General features: G+C 39.4%; 1 protein-coding gene across 1 annotated transcript in view; it reads right to left on the reverse strand.

Moving 5' to 3' along the window:
* The window catches only part of LOC144191989 (A disintegrin and metalloproteinase with thrombospondin motifs 20), a 91753-nt gene that overhangs the window by 64620 nt on the left and 2341 nt on the right, over positions 1-24792 (reverse strand). Inside the window, exons 3-9 of the mRNA XM_077710961.1 lie at positions 18970-19138; positions 7241-7488; positions 7047-7130; positions 6338-6462; positions 6236-6276; positions 5442-5547; positions 1026-1172 (exon numbers count right to left, since the gene is read on the reverse strand). Of these exons, the coding sequence (XP_077567087.1) occupies positions 1026-1172; positions 5442-5547; positions 6236-6276; positions 6338-6462; positions 7047-7130; positions 7241-7488; positions 18970-19138 (920 nt within the window). The remainder of the gene's footprint in view (positions 1-1025; positions 1173-5441; positions 5548-6235; positions 6277-6337; positions 6463-7046; positions 7131-7240; positions 7489-18969; positions 19139-24792) is intronic.

Below are 24792 nucleotides of genomic sequence, written 5' to 3' on the forward strand. Positions count from 1 at the left end.
ACAAAAAGCTCATCCCGGTTTGGAGAAGCGAAAACACCTGCGAGGACAAAGCAAAGACTTCAGAGTCGGTGATTATGCGGGATTATCTGCGGGTGTAACGTCACTTTGTGTCGACGCCCTTTCATTTCCGTACAGAATTAAATCTGCCAAAAAAAGACTGGAATTGCAATACTTGTCGAAAAAAAAAAAATGATTTGACATATGAGCTCGATTCCAGAAAGCATTAAGCTCATATCTCAAGGTAGTACTGTATTAGGGATGTCCTGATCTGATAAGGATTTTTTTGGGAGTATTAAACGGATTTGGTGACAAGATCGGATTTGATCCAGTAATTTTGGCAACTGGGAAAATAACAAATGGGTAAATTTATGTCCATTTTTTGGTCTAATTTTAGTTAGAAACTCATGATAAAAATTGGGTATGCAAAAAAAAAACAGTATCAGATACAAGAATGGACTATTTGGATTAAAATAATTTAAAAAATGATGTCATTTTCTGGTTATGTCTATTTTTACTCCACTCTATAAAAAATGTCCTGCAAAAAAAGCTGCAAAAAATCATTTAGAAGTTAAAAATGACTAATAAAATTCAATTTAAATGATATTTGTTCAATAAAATGAATAAAATAATGCTTTGAATATCTTTACTTTACGACTTTAGACAAAAAAACAGTTTTTTTGTTTATTTTAATCCAACGATAGTAAGGTCAAAAGTCATTTGAGGGTTTTAACTTGAAATAGTGAGACAATGTAGTAAAAAAAAAATGGAGGTACTCATCATGCCAGGTGGACTACTGCAAAAAAAAGTGTGAATCAATACCCAGCATTGTTACTTTGAGAGGAACTTCAACAAAAAAAAAGCCTCTCAAGGGCATTTCCCACCAACGAGATTAGCATACGCTAATGCTAACGCTAACAGAGCAACATTGTTATGTTATCGAAACCTGTGGAAGCAGGTGTGCTTCACAAAGCCTTTTTGGGACTATAAATGAGTTCTGGATGGGTGATATGAAGTAGAATACGTACTCAAGGAACTCTGTGATGTACTTGCGACTACACTTGGACCAGGACCAAGGATTGGTGTCGTGGTTGAGGGTGGGCGCCATGACGTGATACTGGTGCTTCATGCCAGCCTCTCGACATTTGGGGCTGTCGTCGTGGGGCATGTTGAACCTGGTGGGAGCCACAAGACAAAAAGGGATTATGGGTTGCCAGGTAAGAAGGCTGCTGTAAATCAAGGGTGTCAAACTGGGTCGCTTTAATGTCAACTTGATTTCATGTGAACTGTTTTAGATAGAATATTTCGATTTTTTTTTTAATAAATGGATTAAAAGAAGTGGATTAAAAGCCCCGGATATTCTGTTTTTTGTTAAGATCTAAAACAATGTTTATTTTAGATTTTTTTAATATATTTTTTTAGATTTTACTAAATTATTTTTGAACTAAAAATAGAAAAAAAATTGATTAAAAAAATGACAATTATTGCTTTAACGTCAACTTGATTTCATGTGGGTTGGAGCATTTTAGATATAATATTTCATTTTTTTTGATAAATGGATTAAAAGAACTGGATTAAAAGCCCTGAATATTGCGTTTTTGTATAGATCTAAAACAATGAATATTTGAGCTTTTTATATATATTTTTTTTAGATTTTACAAAATTATTTTTGTACTAAAAATAGAAAAAAATGATTATAAAATGACAATTATTGAGTTATAAGGGGGAGAATCAGGAAATGTAATATACATTTATACTCCGCATTTTAATTTGATCCTGAAACTGAAAGTCGGCACTCATTATTTACTAAATGGAATAAAAGAACTGTATTAAAAACTGTTTTTTATAGATTAAAAACGGTTCATTTTAACTTGTTTTTCTTAGTAAGGGAAAACATCAAATACTCATTAGTTTTTCATTTCAAATAGAAACAATTATTTCAAAAAATATATTCAATATTTAAGTGGAAAACCGAAAATATTTGTATATACTTATTTCTAGATTTTACAAAATGCTTTTTGACCTAAAAACACCCCAAAATTTGATAAAAATTGCAATTATTGATTTAAAAAAGGGTAAAATCAGGAAATATAATATACATCTATAATCTCCATTTTAATTTGATCCTAAAACAGAAAGTCAACACTCATAATTTATTTACCCGGGCCGCACAAAAAGATGCGGCGGGCCAAATTTGGCTCCCGGGCCGCCACTTTGACACCAGTGCTCTAAATAATCTAGCGCCATGCATATCTGCTAATGTTTCAGCAGCTGTCAAGCCAGTTGGCGCCATTACTTTAGCGGGGAAATCAATCGCCAAGTTTGCAGGCCGGACCATTTAGCAAGCCTGGGAATGCCGGCATCGGGTTGTGGGAGCCACTCCACAACATTGCCCGGGATTACCCACCCAATTTACGCTAATGGATTGGAGGCTTTTCCCAAAATGGAGGACCTCCCGCTAGTCTTTAGTCGATGGCAATCAGATTTTGAGGTCAAATGACTGGCGTCGGAAAGACTCGCAATTGACAAAAAAGCCATTTATGGGATGGCGATGGAGTCCATTCATTTCGGAAATGGACTTTGGAGGCCATTTTTATTGGGGAGGTTTTCTTAAGAGACTCTGGATTTATGTCATGGATTTTGTTTAATGACTCGTTAGTTGCCGGGTAGGATTGAATTGACTGTGTGTTTACCAATTAGGAAATGGGACAACAAACATTCAAGAATTTTAAGTAATATTACCCATTGGCATAACATTTCTGGGGTCTTGGGTTCAAATCCAGGTCTGTCCACCCATGTGGAGTTTTTGTGTTCTGTCCGGGTATGTGTGGGTTTTCTTTGGGTACTCTGGTTTCCTCCCACATTCCAAAAACATGCATGCTAGGCTAGTTGGACAATCTAAATTGCCCTTAAGATGTTTTTATGTCTTTGTATACCCTGTGATTGGCTGGCCAACAATTCAAGGTCAGCTGGGGTAGGCTCCAGCACCCCCTGCAACCCGAGTGAGGATAAAGTAGTTCTGAAAATGAAGGAATTACCTTAGAAATATTTGTCATTGGCAGAAATCTGTGCACAATTTTGCTATTTTTTCACAGGAAAGTCATTTTTTAGAACAAAGTTTTTTAAAGATAAAATTTGACTTGATGGTTTGGGATTTTTTAGTTTTTTTTTTTAAATTCCCCCAAATTTTCATGTTTTTTGACTTCTGTACATGACTCTTAAGGAATAATATTTGACAAGAAATCATATCAAAGTAAAATTAAAAGCCATTATTGTCATTATACACAACTACGTATAACACAATTGGTGGTGTTTCGTCACGTTTTTCCATTAAAAACATAAATACCATATTTTCACGACTATAAGGCGCACTTAAAAGTCTTAAATGTTCTCCAAAATAGACAGTGCGCCTTATAATCCAGTGCGTCTTATATATGGAAAAAACAGAAAACCAAAAACGAAAAACCACCACTGTCGGATATTAAAAAAACACAAACGCCTGAAGTGAAACAATACTGTTAAATATGCAGATGCCATTTTAGTTTACAACATCTTCCATCATATAGCTCCTCCCCCACTGCACGATTTTATACAAAACATCAACAATGGCTGGCTCTAGAGGTGACTGTAAAGTAGTGAGTGCTTCATATCTGAAAGTCAATAACAATTACCATATTTTCACAACTATAAAGCGCACTTAAAAGTCTTACATTTTCTCCAAAATAGACAGTGCACCTTATAATACAGTGCGCCTTATAATACAGTGCACCTTATAATACAGTGCGCCTTATAATACAGTGCACCTTATATATGGAAAAAAATGTCATTCATTGAGGGTGCGCCTTACAGTCGTATAAATACGGTAATCAATAAAAAAATATTTAAAAAGTCACATCCGGACATGGTCAATTCTAAAATATGGCACAATCTAAGATATTACACACTGTTATTGCACAGAATAGATTGTTAATGACTTTCTGCCAAAAACTCGAGGTCCAAATAACCTGGTACGTATAAAAAATTCCCCCAAAACAAAATTCCCAACTAATTTAGCTCCATTTCTCATTCAAATTTGCGAGTGGCACACCCAATGAAACAACGTCAATCAACCCACAGACATTCCAGGTACCCTCATTGGGCATTTCAGACACATTCTTTCGCCGCCACAATTGATTCTTCCAACAAATCCATCCAAAAAACTGACTGATTTACAGCCTCATTAGACTAAGCATCCCTTATCTCTCCAAGGCCTTCAAGAATCTCTACTTATTCAAGCTTTAAATCCACGTAAACCAACATTGACACACACATACACGCGCGGGAAATCAAGAATTTGCGTGCGCCCGTGTATGTGTGTGCTCGGCAGTGCGTGAACTTTAACTTTGGAATCAGCCAAAAAGAATAATTTATGTGTGCACAACTTAATTTGGTGGCAAAGGCTCAATAGTTTCCCGGGTTTTAGGCCAACTTTTTTTTTTTTTTGTCTGGCCAGAGAAGTTCTGCCAAAAAAGTTTCAGGTTTTTTGTATGTGTGAATTTGTGAGGGTGTACACACTCCGATACTCCTGCCCCACACATCCTGTTGTAAACATGTTCGACATCATACAGCTGTGGAAGGCCGCCGTGTGTAAATACAGTGGTATCTTGAGATAAGAGCTTAATTTGTTACGGGACTGAGCTCGTATGTCAAATTTCTTGTAAGTCAAATGAATATTTCTCATAGAAATGAACTAAAAACAAATACATTCTTACCAACCCTCTGAAAAACCACCAAAGTGTGTTCGTAATATAACAAACATTTAAATGAACTTGTATTACGATGTAAACACTCACAAATAAGTATAATCTAACCTTACACTAAATTTAATTCTAATTTTGTTTTCAATTTTGCGACCTTTCTTCTCCCAGGTTGGCCCCGCCTCCCCCCTGCCTTTCAGATGCAGAAGCTCCTCCTCCAACACAGCCTACATTAATCAATCCCAAATTATCCGGGTGAATCTATTGAAGTGACAAATTTCCTCCAAAATAATACTTAAAGTAAACCCAACTTGTATTACCCGTATTAGAGTGAGCTCCATGTTCCCCCGGCTTGTGTGGGTTTCCCCCGGGTAATCTGGTTCCCTTCTACATCCCATAAACATGCATGCTAGGCTAATATGATGCTAAAAGTGTCCTTTGTCTCACCATGCCCTGCGATTGGCTGGCCACCAATTCAAGGTATACCCTGGTAAATGGAATAGGCAGCTCCAGCACCCCCTGTGACCCTTATGAGGACAAGCGCTTGAAAAAAATGTACTCAGACCGAGTTAACTCCACTTAATTAAAAGTCAAACTCTTTCATTTCATTACGTTTTGCACCTGCGCTTGATAAGAAGGGCTTTTGTTGTTGGCGGTGAATGTGTGGGTTGGTGTGTGGGTGTGTGGATATGTTAGTGTGTAACTTACACATGGCCCAACTCGTGAGCAATAGTAAAGGAGGCACTGATTCCATTTTCTTCGCTGATGGAACAGCTGCGGTATTGGTCGCACATGGTCCCCAGTTCCGCCAATCCTGGGGGGAAAAAATAATTAATAAACAAGAAAAATAACAATAATCTTGTGTCTATTAAAGGGACAACATGTGCTTGTTGTCAGTGGAAAAATGATTAAAATGTTTTTTTCTGATATGGCGGATTGTTACTCAGACGTTTGGTCGTACGTCCGGCGACCAAACGTCCGGGCGACCAAACGTCCGGGCGACCAAACGTCCGGGCGACCAAACGTCCGGGCGACCAAACGGCCGGCGACCAAACGGCCGGCGACCAAACCTCTGGGCGACCAAACGTCTGGGCGACCAAACGTCTGGGCGACCAAACGTCTGGGCGACCAAACGTCCGGGCGACCAAACATCCGGGCGACCAAACATCGGGTGACCAAACATCCGGCGACCAAACGTCGGATGACCAAACGTCCAGGGGGACCAAACTTGCCGGGCGACCAAACTTTCCGGGTGACCAAACGTCCGGGCGACCAAACGTCCGGGCGACCAAACGTCCGGGCGACCAAACGTCCGGGCGACCAAACGTCCGGGCGACCAAACGTCCGGGCGACCAAACGTCCGGCCAAGTGGCGGATTAGACTCACTTTTGTAGTACAATGTCATTTCATCTTGTTATTAGCTGGCTTTCCGTCAACTAATTAATTACTGCAAAGTTTACGAGTTTGGTGCTGAATGTTAATTTGAAGGGAGGGATTCTCACCAAGAGTGTCGCACTTGTCTTTTGCGCGGCAGATATCCTCCCTGTGGGGAAAAAAATATGAATATGGGAGGGATTTTGGGGGGGGAGGAATGAGAAACATGCCTAGTGATGAGGAGGGCGGTGTCATGGTGGGACGGGTGACTGTCATCCTTGAAATTTTGCTTCTGCTGCCACGTGCAGAAGTTGTGCAGAGTGGTGGCCGCGTTGAAACTCACCGCGGGGCCCTCCTGTTTAACAGGAAAACACGTCAGGGTGCTATCAAATGTTCGTTTCTGTCTAAAATGTCTTTTGCTGTGTCTGTATTCTCACCCTCTTGCTAATGTGACAACAAAATTTCCCGAATACGGGATGAATAAAGTTATCTAATCTAATCTAATACATTTGTACAATCTAAAATGTACTAATAATCTCGAGTCTTGTTTTCATTTTTGGGTGCGTCGGTGGATAAGTGGTTAGCGTGTCAACCTCGCTGTTCTGGCATCGAGGGTTCAATTCCAGGTGGATCCTCACTTCGTAGAATTTACCTGTTCTCCCTGGACTTGTGTGGGTTTTCTCTGGGTACTCAACTTTCTTCCCACATCCCAAAAATATGCTAAACTAGCTAACTAAACACTCTAAATTGCCTAACCCTAGCTACAATCAATTGTCCTTTACCTCCTCCTGCCTAGAGATTGGCTGTCCACCTTTTCAGGTTGTCAACCCCCTGCCTGGTACCTGTACTTAGCTAAGATATGCTCCAGCACCCTTTACTTGAACACAAGACAAATAATATGGATATATACCACCACCTATACAAAGACTGACCCTTTACCTGTTCATTGTGGATGACAATCAACTTGACAATCATAATATTGATGAGGTTTCCCACACTGGGGTCTTTGTACACTGCGGCTACCTGTAAAAAAGACAATGCGGTTAATGTAGACCAAACATGGCCGCCAGACCTTATTAAAATAATTTTTCTTTGCCTAAAATACTGATTTATAGAAACATTATTGTACTTACTACTGACATGATTGTTAGGATGTAGTGTTCCAGGTTGTGTCCGTGGTGACGCGCCATTTTGGCGTCCGCCGTCACCATCAGTTCCACGTAACGCGGGTAGGAAAGGAAGCGTTTGCGTCTACGGGGGCGCCGTGGCCGAAGCTCGTCGGGCGCCTCGTGGTCCTGCTCGCCGATGGCGGCGTGGAGGGAGGCCAACTGGTCGCCGATGTTTTCCCGACTGTCCAATGACAGGGTTGTCTTCGTTTGGTCTGAGTGGGGACAGAAATTTGAGGACAAATTAGGTCAGGTAAGGGGGTACAGTATAAAAACAGAAAATATATGTGGAATTTTATAACAAGGCTCAATATCTGTTGTTAAAACTCAGACCCGAGAAGTCTTAGCTAATTAGCATAGCTTAGTGATGAACTGTAATCAGTGTATGAACACATTTGGGTTGTAAACAACTCCGTGTATTAAGATTGCCTTGAAATTGTTGAATTTGACCATTTCTCTCGTATAAGCCGTACCCTTAAAATGGCCTTAAAATTCTTGAATTTGACAATTTTCTCGTATAAGCCCGATCCTAAAAATGGCTCTAAAATTATAGAATTTGACAATTTCTCTCGTGAAAGCCGTACCCTTAAAATTGCCTTAAAATTATAGAATTTGACAATTTCTCTCGTAAAAGCCGTACCCTTAAAATTGTTTTAAAATTGTTGAATTTGTTAATTTCTCTCATGTAAGCCGTACCCTTAAAACTGCCTTAAAATTGTTGAATTTGACAATTTCTCTCATATGAGCCTCATCCTAAAAATGGCCCCAAAATTGTTGAATTTTACCATTTCTCTCGTATAAGCCGTACCCTTGAAATCGCCTTAAATTTGTTGAATTTTCTTCTCGTATAAGCCTTAAATTTGTTGAATTTTCTTCTCGTATAAGCCGTACCCTTAAAACTGCCTTAAAATTGTTGAATTTGACAATTTCTCTCGTATAAGCCGTACCCTTGAAATTGCCATAAAATTATAAAATGACAATTTCTCTCACATAAGCCGTACCCTTAAGATTGTTGAATTTTACGATTTCTCTCATATAAGCCATTCCCTTAAACTTATTGAATTTGACAATTTCTTTCGTATAAGCTGTACCCTTAAAATTGCCTTAAAATAGTTGAATTTGACAATTTCTCTCGTGTAAGCCGCCCCCTCATTCACAATTTTCACCTCAATATTCATGGTTTTAATAGGGATACCAAATGTGTCGTTTTTTGAAGGGAAAATCTGAATAAAAATCATCACACTGTTTTTTCTGCTTCCCACTCCTGGCTTCAACTTTTAGCCTATATTTTGGTGGGCGCTAAAATGACACAAAAGAAACGTTTCCCTTTCATTGTCCCGCTAAAAATCTAACAATCCAACTGAAACATCAAGAAATATCCACAAAGAATTCAACATCCACGAGGGCGCATTTTTCGGAATCCATCGACCTCGGCGACCTGGTCAACTTTTTGAGTGAAATGTCCCTTTGTCTTTTTCCGGCGGTCAATCTTTCCAGACGGTCAGACACAGAAAGATATTGTGTGAAACTGTTAGCTCAGTCAAAGAACTTGTTGAGATTATTCAAGCGATGCCCCCAGTGGGCACGCCAGGCAGAGCGTGACTCTCTGGCACAATGGCCACCTAGCCTCGTAGCCTGGTAGCCTCTTTAGCCGCCGCCACCGCCGCACGCCAGCGCCGCTTTTCAGAGTCGGCGCCAAACCCGAGCTTTGTATTTCCCAGCGGAAAAAAATGGGGGGAGGGTAGAAAACAAAAATCCGGGTAAAGGCCAAAGCTATTGGTTCAAGTCCTTAAACAGACTCATCTCTACAGATAGTCCGACTTCAAGGGGATTAACTTGTAAGGAGTATAAAGTACGAAGAAATTGGCTTTAGGTCCAGATTAAAAAAAGAAAATGGGGGGAAAGAGTGGGAGGTGGAAATATGCTCGGTGTTATAATAGCCTCGGAATCAGTGCAGATTAGTCGTACGCAACCTCTCGCAAAGCGCATTAGCTTGAAATCCGCCTGTGGCTAGCTCCTGAGCTGCTACTTACACCATGACAGGACAGAGGTGACTGCCCCGACTTGTACCGAACCGAACCGACCCAGACCTGGCGGCAGTCACTCATTCCTTCCTTCCTTTTTTTCCCCCCAAGCGCTTATTCTCGGAAGGGTTGCCCGGTGGGGGGTGCTGGAACCTGCCCCGACCGACTAAGTACGAGCACTGGGCGGACGTTTGGTCGCCAGGCAAATGTACTTAGATATTAAACAGTACTTGTATATTAAACAGTATTTACATTTTAAACAGTACTTAGATATTGAAAAGTATTTAGATATAAAACAGTACTTATATGTTAAAAAGTACCTCAATGTTACACAGTACTTAGATGTTAAAAAGTACTTAGATATTAAAAAGTACTTAGATATTAAAAAGTACTTAATATTAAAAAGTACTTAGATATTAAAAAGTACTTAGATATTAAAAAGTACTTAATATTAAAAAGTACTTAGATATTAAACAGTACTTAGATATTAAACAGTACTTAGATATTAAAAAGTACTTAATATTAAAAAGTACTTAGATATTAAACAGTACTTAGATATTAAAAAGTACTTAGATATTAAAAAGTACTTAATATTAAAAAGTACTTAGATATTAAACAGTACTTAGATATTAAAAAGTACTTAATATTAAAAAGTACTTAGATATTAAACAGTACTTAGATATTAAAAAGTACTTAGATATTAAAAAGTACTTAATATTAAAAAGTACTTAATATTAAAAAGTACTTAGATATTAAACAGTACTTAGATATTAAAAAGTACTTAATATTAAAAAGTACTTAGATATTAAACAGTACTTAGATATTAAACAGTACTTAGATATTAAAAAGTACTTAGATATTAAACAGTACTTAGATATTAAACAGTATTTAGATATTAAACAGTACTTAGATATTAAAAAGTATTTAGATATTAAACAGTACTTAGATATTAAACAGTACTTAGATATTGAACCCTTTCTCATGAATATAATTTTGAGAGTTGGCTTCAACAGTACTTATATATTAAAAAGTACTTAGATATTAAACAGTACTTAGATATTAAACAGTAGTTAAATATTAAAAAGTATTTAGATATAAAACAGTACTTAGATATTAAAAAGTACTTAGATATTAAACAGTACTTAGATATTAAACATTACTTAGATATTAAACCTTCTCTCATGGATATAATTTTGAGAGCTGATTTCAACAGTAAACTCTGTCATGTTGTCAAACGTCTGGGCGACCAAACGTCTGGGCGACCAAACGTCTGTGCGACCAAACGTCTGGGCGACCAAACGTCTGCGCGACCAAACGTCCGGGCGACCAAACGTCCGGGCGACCAAACGTCCGGGCAACCAAACGTCCAGGCAACCAAACATCCGAGCGACCAAACATCCGAGCGACCAAACATCCGAGTACCCCTATAATAGTGCTTATCATCCAGAATAAAACATTTTAAAATCTCAATAACCCAAACAACACGATAGAAAACTTGCCAACTTTTCGCCATCCATCCATCCATCCATCACAAGCATTTTCTCTACTTCCCCCAAACACATTCTTCAACAAACCACCGCCGAGCTGTATTCAAAAAGTCTCTAAAGCATTACTGTAAGTCCACAAAGGCCTTCTACCAGGGGGGCAAAGGTCATGTTGTGTCTCTATTCCCTTTTTAAAAAGCCATCTTTATTAGCAGACAAAGTTTTTGTCTTCTGGTTTTCGTCTCCTTTTTTCACTTTGCTTAATAAAAGGTAACCAGAGTGAACGCTAAAAAGAAGCTAAGCTAAAAAGGTAAGGTACACTGCCCACTTAATTGGCACCCCGGCAAGGCAACGTTTTGACTCCCAGCGGGCCACCGTAAAAGAATGTTAATTAGTCGGACAATGAGATGTGTGTTTGCCATTGTCGGCCTCTCGCCATTGATACTCTTGACTCGGAACTGAGGCGGAGTCAAAGAGCAACGCTTTGATGTGGAGGGGGGAAACGCCGGCGAGATGCTTGGCGAGGAAGAGGGGGCTGACCCTCCGCCGGCCGTGTTAAGGCAATAATCCGTTCAATGTCTTTTCTTGATTGGCTTCTTGAGCTTGTTTTTCGAACAGAGCTTTTGGGGTTATTGGAGTGGAAAAGTGTGGGTGAAACGGAGGGAGTTGGGGTAAATGACAGTGTTGGGTTGGGGTTGCATGCTGGGATGGAGTTTTGTTGTTCTTCTCGGTTCTGTGGAGGAATGGCAGGCGAGTTGGGTGGGTGGGGCTATTCGTTAGGGAAAAAATGGCCGACTTTTGAGAGTGGATAACGTTGATTTATATTATCGAGTAACCCAACGTTTAAAAAGTACAGTTTATGAGTGCCGCAAAGTGTTGAATGTATGTATATGTGTATATAAGTGTAAGTGTGTGTATATATGTACGTGTATGCATGTATATATGTGCTTATATATGTATGTTTATGTATGTATATATATTCATGTGTATATGTGTATGTGTAGAAGGATATATATGTTTAAGTAAATGTATATATGTATACATGTATGTGTATATGTGTGTGTGCGTATGTATATGTCTATATGTGTATATGTATATATGTATATATGTATATGTATATAAGTATATGCATATATGTATATGTATGTGTATATATGTATATGCATGTGTATATATATATGTATATTTCAGTAACACGTTTATTTATTTATAAATTTATTCATGTATTTATTTATTAACGTACTAATTTACTATCTATTTATGTCTAAAATGTCTTTTTCTGTGTCTGTATTCTCACCCTCTTGCTACTGTGACAACAAAAAATACGGTATGAATAAAGTTATCCAATCCAATCCAACACTAACTGTTCTCAAAAGGACCGCGGGGGGTGTTGGGGCCAATCCCATCTGACCAGTTAGCCTAACATGTTTTTTTTTGGGATGTGGGAGGAAACCAGAGTAATTGGAGAAAACCCACACAAGCTCGGGGAGAACAATTAAACTCCACACAGTTCGGACCAAACTGGGATTGAACCCAAGACCCCAGAACTGCGAGACCTATGCACTCACCACTTAACCACCAAATGACTGCTCTTATTTTTATATAATAAATATCCAATTATCCAAAATCTGAATTGTTGTTACAGGACTCAAATGCCAAACTTAAACGCCCCAAAAACCTGTTAACCCTACAAAAAACTGGGTTTTCATGCCAAAAGTACTCTCTAATAACACATTGACCCATTGAGGTCAACCCAACCACCCACCATTTAGGAATCCCTACACTACAACACACACACCCGCAAGACAGGACACTCTTAAAGACAAAATCCAAAAAGAAAAGACCTAAAAAGCAAACATTCCGCCCGGCAACAAAGCCTGATTTGTATACTCAAGCCAGAATCCCGTCACTTCGGAACAAAGAACAACCGAAAACCAACTGGGCTTGACCTAAAGACCAGGACACAGAGGTGAACATGTCAACGTATTTATCCACGGTCCATCGAGTCCCTGTCCGGTCACTTTTCCTTGGGTTTTCCCCGGGTTTTCCCCTTCAAAAAACAAAAAAACAGCCGCCGAAAGACTTTTTGGGGTCACGTCAACTGGTCTTTTTGAGTGACACCCCAAAGCGGGAAGCGAGGTTAGCGCCAACAAGTGGTTCCATTCACATACATGAAAGCGCCAGGGGAGAGCGGGGCGACCATTCAAATCGGGCTAGTTCCATTTCCATGTAAATGAACCCATTGAGCAATCAAAAAAAACTGATTCCGGCATCTGAACTAGCATGTATACACGGTGGGTACCAAACGGTGGGGGTTTTTAGTTCTTGGGGGGGACGGGGGGGATGCCATACACTGATTATGTTGAGGGTCGGAGGCCGTGGATGTCATGTGGGCCAAGTTTTGCCCCATCAAAGGCGGTCCTTTTCCCCTAAACGACCCAACAAAATGGAGATGAAAGACCCTCTGCCACGCTAGGGTTGGGCTATTCATCTGTCCGTGTTTGCCGTCAAAGTGTCCGTCTTCAATTTACTGTTCCTAATGTGGTCAAAATAGGACATGGGGTTGAGGTTGGGGGGGAGGGGCTGGTGAGCTAGGGGGAGGGGTTTAGAAGGGTACCGTATTTTCACGACTATAAGGCGTACCGCATTATAAGGTGCACCCTCAATGAATGACATTGTTTCCATATATAAGGCGCACTGGATTATAAGGCGCACTGTCTATTTTGGAGAAAATGTAAGACTTTTAAGTGCGCCTTATAGTGGTGAAAATAGGGTAATTGCTATTGACTTCCAGGTATGAAGAATCACTCACTACTTTACAGTCACCTCTAGAGCCAGCCATTGTTGATGTTTTGGATTTTTCTTTTGTATAAAATCTTGCAGTGGGGGAGGAGCTATATGATGGAAGATTTTGTAAACTAAGATGGCAACTGCATATTTAACAGTATTGTTTGTGTTTTTTTAATATCCGACAGTGGTGGTTTTTCGTTTTTGGTTTTGTTTTTTTCCATATATAAGGCGCACTGGATTATAAGTCGCACTGTCTAATTTGGAGGAAATTTAAGGCCCAAAACTTTGCCCACCGCTGATCTATAAACTAATTTTGTTTCGGTCTCTGGTATCTTCAACCAGACCAAAACACCCCAACACGCAACAGTGCCGAAAAGTACACCGAGATAAGCAAACAGCCGTCTCCATTTCAACAATAACAACCCAAAAAACCCTTTTTGAAGTACTTATCATGGCCAAAAAAAACCCTCATCAATGATTTTGTATTAACCAACATGGACTTCCTCTACTTCCCACACAATTTTCCTCCCAAAAATATACACCGCTTAAACTCTCTCAACACAAAAAACATATCTGGCTAACATCAATATCTTGGCAGCCATCTTTGCTGATAAACAAGTTGTTTAACTTCATACAAGGCCGAGTATTTCATCTTTGTCTGATTGAAAAGGACATGTTTCACTGAAGAGGACTTTAAAAAGACAAAGCGCTAGCATATGGACTGAGGGGGGACCCCCACAACCGCCATTGTTACCCCCAGGTTGTAAACGTCCATCTAAAAAGACATCAAAGCAGCTTTTTATACTCATTCAAATTTAAGATGAGGCTCCTCTTCACTAAAATGTAAAGTGGGAAGAGGGTGGGCGTGGCATGGGGGGGTTCGCGGAGGGGACACTCCCACCCTGTCCACCACAATAACAGCTTTTATTACATCTCCAAATGGGGAAGATACTGGGACAGAACCACTACACTAACAAGCATCAGAATTACTGCTTCCCTAAGCAAATCAATAGGATTCATTCATTAGGACCTACCGTGTATGTGTACTTATATATGTATGTGTATGTATATTTATTCATGTATTTAGTTATTAACTTACTTATTAGCTATCTATTTATGTCTAAAATGTATTTTACTGTGTCTGTATTCTCACCCTTTTGCTACTGTGACAACAAAATTTCCTGAATTTGGGATGAATAAAGTTATTCAATACAATTTTCTGAACTGCTTATCCTTGCAAAGGGGAGTACTGGAGATGATTGTAGCTGATTTTGGGGAATTTGAATTGGTGAGCAGTCAATCGGAGGGTACAAGAAGACAAGGGATGACCAATCGTAGCTAGGGTTAGGTAATTTAGCATATAATTAGCGTAGCATGTATATTTTTGGGGATGTGGGAGGAAATGAGAGTACAGTATTCCCTCGATTATCGCAAATTCACTTCTTCACGATTTTTTCGGCTATTAATTATTATTATATATTTTTTAAGTCCATAAAAATGTGAAAATCCACACTGAAACTCGTAAGTGGAAGACATTTTGCGTTTTTTCAATTATTGCGGCCATGTTTGTGCAATTTTTCAATTATTACAGCCATATTTGCACAAATTTTCAATTGTAGCGGCCATCTTTACATGATTTTTCAATTATAGCGGCCATGTTCGTACAATTTTTCAATTATCACGGCCATATTTTAACGATTTTTCAATTAACGCAAGCATGTTAATGCAATTATTCAGTTATCGCGGCCATGTTTGCGCAATTTTTCAATTACTGCGGCCATCTTTGCGCAATTTTTCAATTGTAGCGGCCATGTTTACACAATTTTTCAAATATCACGACCATATTTGCACAATTTTTTAATTATTGCGGCCATATACGTGCAATTATTCAATTAGCGCACATTTTTTTTCAATTATCACGGCCATGTTCAGTCTACATTAACTGCTATATTCTTGGAATTACTGTACCCAGAGAATACCCACACAAGCCCAGCAAGAACAGACAAACTCCACACAAGAGGACCAAAACCAAGCATCAAACCCAGAACCCCAGACCCGTGAAATCAACACGCTAACCACTCAACCAACTTCTTCAAAAATCCACCTTGAAAACAACTTCCCAAGTATTTATTCCTCTTTAAAACCAATCTCTCAACGGGCAAATATATCTCACTCCACTTGAGCTACCACAAATTTCAATCTAAAAGTACTGTCTTGTGGCTTGTGTACTTACTCAAGTTTTTATGAGTTTTTAAGCATAATAAATCCTATCAAAGCCAGGTTAACGTGACCATGCACTACATAAAACACACTAGTACAATCGCTCTAGATGTCAAAGCGGCATTTAGTCCAACTGGACTAGTTTTGTCCTCTGAAGCGTCCCAAGATGAGACTCATCCGTCTTATCAGATCAAGCACCCCCCCTCGTCCAGATGTACCGATTAAAATGAGTCCTTTGAAGGCCACACGGAGCCAAAGCCTGCAGACCAATCCCGTCTTTGTCGGGGAGACGGCGTGCGCTCCACGTCGCCACCGTGAGCGAGGACAATGTAAACACTAGCCCGACGGCATGTGTCACCCGGAGATAAACAATATTTTGAAGGGCGCTTGTGACCAGTTCTGCTATTGTTGAAGAGCTCTTAGTATTTCAATCCTGAATACAGTATTAAAGCCATTAATACTTAATATTTACTGTATTTTCTCACATATTAGTCGCCTCCGTGTATAAGCCGTACCCTTAAAATGGCCTTAAAATTGTTGGATTTGACAATTTCTCTCGTATAAGCCACCCCCTGATTCACATTCTAGACACATAAATACGTAATAAATAAGTTAATACTTAAATAAATATATATACACCGTAATTTCACGACTATAAGGCACACTTAAAAGTCTTAAATTTTCTCCAAAATAGACAGTGCACCTTATAATCCAGTGCGCCTTATATATGGAAAAAACAGAAAACCAAAGATGAAAACCACTGCTGTCGGATATTAAAAAAACACAAACGCCTGAAATGAATACTCAATACTGTTAAATATGCAGATGTCATCTTAGTTTACAACATCTTCCATCATATAGCTCCTCCCCCACTGCAAGGTTTTCTACAAAAAAATCCAAAACATCAACAATGGCTGGCTCTAGAGGTGACTGTAAAGTAGTGAGTGAGTTCTTCATACCTGGAAGTCAATAGCAAATAACCGTATTTTCACGACTATAAGGCGCACTTAAGTCTTACATTTTCTCCAAAATAGACAGTGCGCCTTATAATGCAGTGCGCCTTATATATGGGAAAAAATGTCATTCATTGAGGGTGCACCTTATAGTCGTGAAAATACGGTACTTACCCATAGATGTACATGTATACTTATAGTCTTAACATTGAGCCATTTCTTTTGTTAACTTTTACAATGAATTCTATTGACATAGAGGCAGCCATTGGGGCAGATTTCCATCCGACACTTGCGTCATTAAACGTTCAAATTCCAGCCACGTGAAGCTCTTTTTTGGGTGTTGAAGGACTCTTGAAGAGAATTGTGACCAAAGGGAAGTTCTCAGTTAGCGTGTTCATCCCCGGGTGAGGACCACACTTGGCGTTCTTTGTGAGTTGGGATGCCATAAATCTTGTGTATAAAAGCTGCTCCATTGGCTTGTTGTCTGGAGTTGGACCATTGTTGCGTGCTGGTGCTTCTTGTGTGCTTTGTCAATTTAAAGAACCCGCACTGACCTCCATCATGTGCTTGGGCTTTTCGCCTACTCGCTCTGTTTGCGGTAAACACAGATGAGAAATGTGGAGGTTCTATGCTAGTCGCTCCCTAATTGCCGCAAGGTGTTGGCTGACATAGCCTCACCGTGTGCAATTTTTCTTGAAAAGTTCATTCGAGAGAAGAGAAATATTGGATTTTTTAATGGTGGGGTGATGGGTACGATTGGTTCTGGTGTGGGAATCGAATGAATTGTGAAGTAATGGACGCCATCTGGGTGGAAAACTACCGTATTTTCATGACTATAAGGCACACTTAAAAGTCTTAAATTTTCTCCAAAATAGACAGTGCGCCTTATAACTCAGTGCGCCTTATATATGGAAGAAAACAGAAAACCAAAGACGAAAAACCACCACTGTCGGATTTAAAAAAAAAAAAACACAAACGCCTGAACTGAAACAATACTGTTAAATATGCAGATGACATCTTCCATCATATAGCTCCTCCCCCACTGCAAGATTTTATACCAAAAAATCCAAAACATCAACAATGGCTGGCTCTAGAGGTGACTGTAAAGTAGTCAGTGCTTCATACCTGGAAGTCAATAGCAGTTACTGTATTTACACCACTATAATGCGCACTTAAAAGTCTTAAATGTTCTCCAAAATAGACAGTGCGCCTTATAATACAGTGCGCCTTATATATGGAAAAAACAGAAAACCAAAAACGATAAACCACCAGTGTCGGATATTAAAAAAACAAAAACGCCTGAACTGAATACTCAATACTGTTAAATATGCAGATGCCATCTTAGTTCAAAACATCTTCCATTATATAGCTCCTCCCCCACTGCAAGATTTTGTACAAAAAAATCCAAAACATCAACAATGGCTGGCTCTAGAGGTGACTGTAAAGTAGTGAGTGAGTGCTTCATACCTGGTCAAGTTAATAGCAATTACCCTATTTTCCCCACTATAAGGCGCACTTAAAAGTCTTAAATTTTCTCTAAAATAGACAGTGCGCCTTATAATACAGTGCGCCTTATATATGGAACAAATGTCATTCATTGAGGATGCGCCTTATAGTGCGGTGCACCTTATAGTCGTGAAAATACGATATATATGTATTTTTCTGTGTCTGTATTCTCACCCTCTTGCTACTGTGACAGTGAAATTTCCCAAATACAGGATGAATAAAGTTATACTATTTAATTTAATCTAATCATTATTTGTTGAGAACAGGGGAGTGGTCAAGTTAGTTAGTTCGAGGGGTACAACAATTTTAAGGCCATTTTAAGGTTACGGCTTATACGAGAGAAATTGTCAAATTCAACCATTTTAAGGCAATTTTAAGACTACAGCTTATACGAGAGAAATGGTAATTTCAAAATAAGATCCCAACAAGACCTAAGTTTTGACAAAAACTTGTTCATTACATCCCATAATCAACACTTTCAGATTAACCCCAAACACAATATGCCAAACTTCACGAGCACTTTTTAGTCATTAAAGTTATTGCGTTGGGGAAAGAATTAAGCCCCGCCCTCCTTCAGCGGAGTAAAAACTGCAAGTGGCTATAATTTACATTTCAGGGTGAGGTCACGTCGCGGTGAGTGAGTCAGTCAGACAGACAGACGGCGGCGGCGGCGGTGGTTACGGGCAAAGAAGGCAATTAGTCAGTCTATCGTCTGTTACCTGAGGTCCAACATGGCTCCTTCTCGCCTTCGTTCGTGCTGTTGCGTTTCCTCTCCTGGCGGTATACCAGATGGGGTTTGTGATGCTCGTCCTCGGAGTCTTGCTCCCCCTCGGCGTTCAGGAGAGGCTCCAAGAAGTATTCGCCATCCGCCGTGGTGAATGTGCCGATCTGGAACGAAAAGATACATTGAGTTTTGTGGAAGGTATAAGTAGGAATTGTTAAAAAAATGGAAGAACCGCTACATGTTCAGAATTCACACTTTTTTTAACTGCTTAGAGTTGTAAGGGTCACGGGGGGTGCTGGAGCCTATCCCAGCTGACTGCGGGGCAACAACAGGAATTGGTAGCCAACCAATCGCAGGGCAAGAGGAGACAAAGGACAACCAATCATAGGCGATTTAGAGTCTTCAACCAGTTAGCCTAGCATGCATGTTTTTGGAATGTGGGAGGAAACCGGAGTACCCGGAGAAAACCTGCGCAACCCTTTGAAGAACATGCAAACTCCAAATAGGAGGACATACCTGGAATTGAACCCAGAACCCCACAATTGTGAGAAAAGACATTAGCCACAAAACAACAAGTAGAAAAACAACTAATCATAGCTAGCAGCAGGCAATTTAGCTAGCCTAGCATGCAAGTTTTTTGGAATGTGGAAGAAAATTGGAGTACCCGGAGAAAACCCTCTCAACCCTCGGAAGAACACACAAACTCCAAACAGGAGACCTGGAATTGAACCCAGAACCCCCCACACCCTAGCCACACAACAAAAACAACCAATCATAGCTAGCATCAGGCAATTTAGTGTTCAACCAGCTAGCCTAGCATGCATATTTTTGGAATGTGGAAACTGGAGTACCCAGAGAAAACCCACACAAGCCTGAGGAGAAAACATGCAAATACCACTCAGCGAGAAATGACCTGAAATTGAACCAACAACCTTAGAACATGACAAGTGGTTAGTGTATCGGGTTCAGAGTGCTGGGGTTGAGGGTTCGATTCCATTGGCTAGTTTGAATGTCGTCCCTGGGTTGTGTGGGTTTTCTCCGGGTACTCCAGTTTCCTCCAAAATTCCAAAAACATGCATGCTAAGCTAATTGTATGCTAAATTGCCTAACCCTAGCTATGATTGGTTGTTTTTCTACTTGTTCTTCTGAACGGGGTCTTTGAAAAGATCCGTGAAAACTACGCAAACTGGATTAGAACCGAAAATGGACACCAGGAGAAGAGATTTGTGATGTGTCCCGGGTTTTAACCGTCCTTGATTTTGTAGCCGAGGCCCCCGCAAAGCTTCTTAGCTCATTGAGCCGCGAAGGCACGGCGCTGTTTGCACGGCCATTCCGTGCGCACACTTTAACAGGATATCGTACAACGGAATGTTTCCTTAGCGCCGTTATCCCACAGCCCGCCTGGGGGGGTGCCGATCGGACGCGGAAAACGCGACTGTGTTTATCTTCCCGTCTTTCAAAGAGTGGAAGGATTAGTAGGAAGGGGGGGCGGAGTCAGGAACGGTGACAGGAAAACCTGGAAAGCGCAATGGCGTGCCTCGAGTGCGCCTTGTATTGATGAAAATGAAAAGGATGAAAATATGATGGAAATGAAGGCTTAATGAACTGCAAGATTAGGGAAATTGTGGCTCGCGAGCCGTATGTGGCTATTTGGATGGGTGTATATGGTTTAACGCAAAATTGTAAGACAAAATGTACAGTAATCCCTCGAATATTGTGGTTAATGTAGACTAGATATTGCCGTAATAATTGAAAAATTGCAAAGTAGGTTGAACCTGATTATGAATAATAATAATACAAAAATTAAAAATTATTCAGTGGTGAGTACTAGTAGCAAGATTGGCTTCTGCTTCATATTTTTTATGAAATAAAATAATAATTAATAGCAGAAAAGTAGTGAATTTGCGATAAGTGAAGACGTGATAATTGAGGAATTACTGTAATTATCATTTGTATTTTAATTAGATTCGCTTGTAAATGCATAATTTTAATAGGAAAAAGCATAAAAATGTTGCTGAAATATTTTTTATATTATTTTATTTTTATTTTATATTTTTAATATATTTTTTTGTACTTAAAAAGTTGAAGTAAAACAAAAAAAAGTACATTTTTGGGGTATTTTGACTTTTATTTTAATTAGATTCTCTTTTGAATGCATACTTTTAATAAGAAAAAGCATAACAATGTTGTTAAAATATTTTTTATATTATTTTATTTTTATTTTCGATTTTTAAGAGATTTTTTTGTACTTTAAAAGTTGCAGTAAAACAAAAAAAAAGTACATTTTTGGGGTATTTTGACTTTTATTTTAATTATATTCTCTTGTGAATGCATACTTTTAACAAGAAAAAGCATAACAACGTTGTTAAAATATTTTTTTATTTTATTTTCTATTTTTAATAGTTTTTTGTACTTTAAAAGTTTAAGTACTACAATAAAAAAGTACATTTTCGGGGTATTTTGACTTTTAAATGCTAAGTATGACTCTCAAGGTATGCATTTTTTTATGAAATAAAGTTTTTCAAATTTTTTGGGGAGTTTTGAGTACTGCAACTTAAAGAATATCAATGATTTATACATAGTAAGTCCAAGTAGATGTTTACCTTTATTTTGTAAATCACTATCTCTTCCTAGTTAACTTAAATGGGCCGATTCTGTCGGTGGAAAACGGAAGCCGCTTTGTTGTGTTAATCAGCGTTTCAACATTTACCACAAAAAAAGAGGAAATAATTTCGTGTGAGGAAAAAGTTGCTGTTCAAAAAGTGGGTGCTGAACTGGATTAGACCGCCCAAAGGAGGACGACCTTTGACCCTTATTAGGGGAGGGTTCCATTTCAAGCTTCCTTTGTGGCTTGACCTATCAATTCAATTGGTGGAAAAAAGTCAATAGAGTTAAATATAACGTTATAAAATAGAAAAAAAAACACAGAAACAGTCCTCTCTCTCATGAATATAATTTTGAGAGCTGGCTTCGAACAGTAAACTCTGTCACCATTGGACCGGCGACCAAACGTCCGGCCGACCAAAACGTCCGGCGACCAAAACGTCCGGCGACCAAAACGTCCGGCGACCAAAACGTCCGGCGACCAAAACGTCCGGCGACCAAAACGTCCGGCGACCAAAACGTCCGGCGACCAAAACGTCCGGCGACCAAAACGTCCGGCGACCAAAACGTCCGGCGACCAAAACGTCCGGCGACCAAAACGTCCGGCGACCAAAACGTCCGGCGACCAAAACGTCCGGCGACCAAAACGTCCGGCGACCAAAACGCCCGGCGACCAAAACGCCCGGCGACCAAAACGCCCGGCGACCAAACGTCCCGGCGACCAAAACGTCCGGCGACCAAAACGTCCGGCGACCAAACGTCCGGCGACCAACTGCCCGGCGACCAAAACGTCCAGACAACCAAACGTCCCATCAACCAAATGTCCGGCGACCAAAACGTCCGGCGACCAAAACATCCGGCGACCAAACGTTCCTTTGACCAAACGTCTGGGCGACCAAACGTCCGAGCAACCAGCACCCCCTACCACCCTTAGTAACAATAAACATCTCAAAAAATGACTAAATGAAACCAAAACAACTACATATCATATCATACTAAATCCCACAAATAGCCAATAACAAAACAGCCAATAAGAAAATAGCCAATAACAAAATAGCCAATAACAAAATAGCCAATAACAAAACAGCCAATTGGCATTAGCACACAAGTGAACCATGATCTTTACACTTTAGACACCCACCAAAAAAACACCCGAACGGAAAACGACATCATTTTACAGCGGGTTGAACCGGCCACACACATCTTTTATAGCGGGCAAAACCTGCCATTGGTTTCCCACGGTTACAAACAAACCGAAAGGTTTTAACTGACCGCTTGTCTCCTCATCCTTCACGCCATTGCTTCTCTTTTTGGGCCCCCCCCCCCCCATTCCCGACACCCCCACCCCAAAAAAGGCCACCCCGTTTCTCAGCTCTTTGATTAACTCCACCAAAAAAAGAGGGTAAACCTTGCTTCTTTGTTTCAAGGCTTCATTATTCCTTAATGACCTCAACCCCGACTAAAAAAATGGTCGCCATTGAAGTCCCTAACGATCAAATCGAGGACACATTTACGAGTTGATCGCCTCCGGTGGTGCCGTGTCTCCATTGTGCCGTCATTCTTAATGAGTGACGATGCGGATAACCGACAGAGATTGCTTGAAAAAGGATCCAAAGATGTTTGGGTAAACCAGCCTATTCATTAAAAAGGGCTCCATTAAAAAGCTGATTAGCTTGATCAATTTAGCGTAGCTTAGATTCACAAACATGGAATTCACTCGGTTTCATTTCACCCGGTCGACTACGATTCGTTCCTCAGAAGGTTATCCATTCTTGGACTTCTTATTCACTAAAAAACGCACCAACACTGTCAAATATTCTTGTAAAAACTTGAAAAATACTGTTAAAAACATGCAGATTCCACCTGAGTTGACAAAATCTTTTGAAAAAAAAAGCTCCTCCTCCACTACAAGATTTTCTACCAAAAAATTCCAAAATATCAACAATGGCTGGCTCTAGAGGTGACTGTGTAGTTCCCTTCAAAATAGTTCTAAATTAGCCAAAGCGCCTTTGTTAATAGAACCTGGAACTCAATAGCAATTAGCATATGTCAACTCCTGTCTCTGAACCTTTAGGCCACATGTGTCAAAGTGGTGGCACGGGGGCCAAATCTGGCCCGTCGCATCATTTTGTGTGGCCCGGGAAAGTAAATGATGAGTGCCGACTTTCTGTTTTAGGATCAAAGTAAAATTAAGAGTATAGATGTATATTAAATTTCCTGATTTTCTCCCTTTTAAATCAATAATTGTCATTTTTTAATCATTTTTTCTGTGTTTTTAGTTCAAAAATCATTTTGTAAAATCTAAAAATATATTTAAAAAAAGCTAAAATAAATATTTTTTTAGATCTAGAAAAAATGAATATTCCGAGCTTTTAATCCAGATCTTTTAATCCATTTATGAATTAAAAAAAATCTAAATATTATATCTAAAATGGTCCGGCCCACATGGAATCCAGTTGACGTAGACCAACAAAAAAACTTATAAAAATATAATAATATTAGTGGCAAGCAGAAGAAAGGGGAGTGGCTTATACTAGCATAGTTTCCGCAGATTTCACATTTTTATGAACTTAAAAAAAAAATATATATATATATATATTTAATAGCAAAAAAAAAAATCGCAAAGTAGTGAATTTGCGATAATCGTCCCTGTGTTGCACGGAATATTTTGTAAACCAAGATGGCACCTGCATATTTAACACTATTGAGTATTCAGTTCAGGCATTTGTGTTTTTTTTAATATCCGACAGTGGTGGTTTTTCCTTTTTGGTTTCTGTTTTTTTTCCATATATAAGGCGCACTGGATTATAAGGCGCACTGTCTATTTTGGAGAACATTTAAGACTTTTAAGTGCGCCTTATCGTGGTGAAAATACGGTAATTGCTATTGACTTCCAGGTATGAATCACTCACTACTACACAGTCACCTCTACCACTACTACACAGTCACCTCTACAGCCAGCCATTGTTGATGTTTTGCATTTTTTTTAATAAAATCTTGCAATGGGGAGGAGCTATATGATGGAAGATTTTGTAAACTAAGATGGCATCGTCATATTTAACAGTATTGTCCCAGTTCAGGCCTTTGTGTTTTTTTTAATATCTGACAGGGTGTTTTTTTGTTTTTGGTTTTCTGTTTTTTCCCATATATAAGGCGCACTGTATTATAAGGCGCACTGTCTATTTTGGAGAAAATGTAAGACTTTTAAGTGCGC

This window comes from Stigmatopora nigra, unplaced genomic scaffold (assembly GCF_051989575.1).
Source record: "Stigmatopora nigra isolate UIUO_SnigA unplaced genomic scaffold, RoL_Snig_1.1 HiC_scaffold_25, whole genome shotgun sequence".
Lineage (NCBI taxonomy): Eukaryota > Metazoa > Chordata > Actinopteri > Syngnathiformes > Syngnathidae > Stigmatopora > Stigmatopora nigra.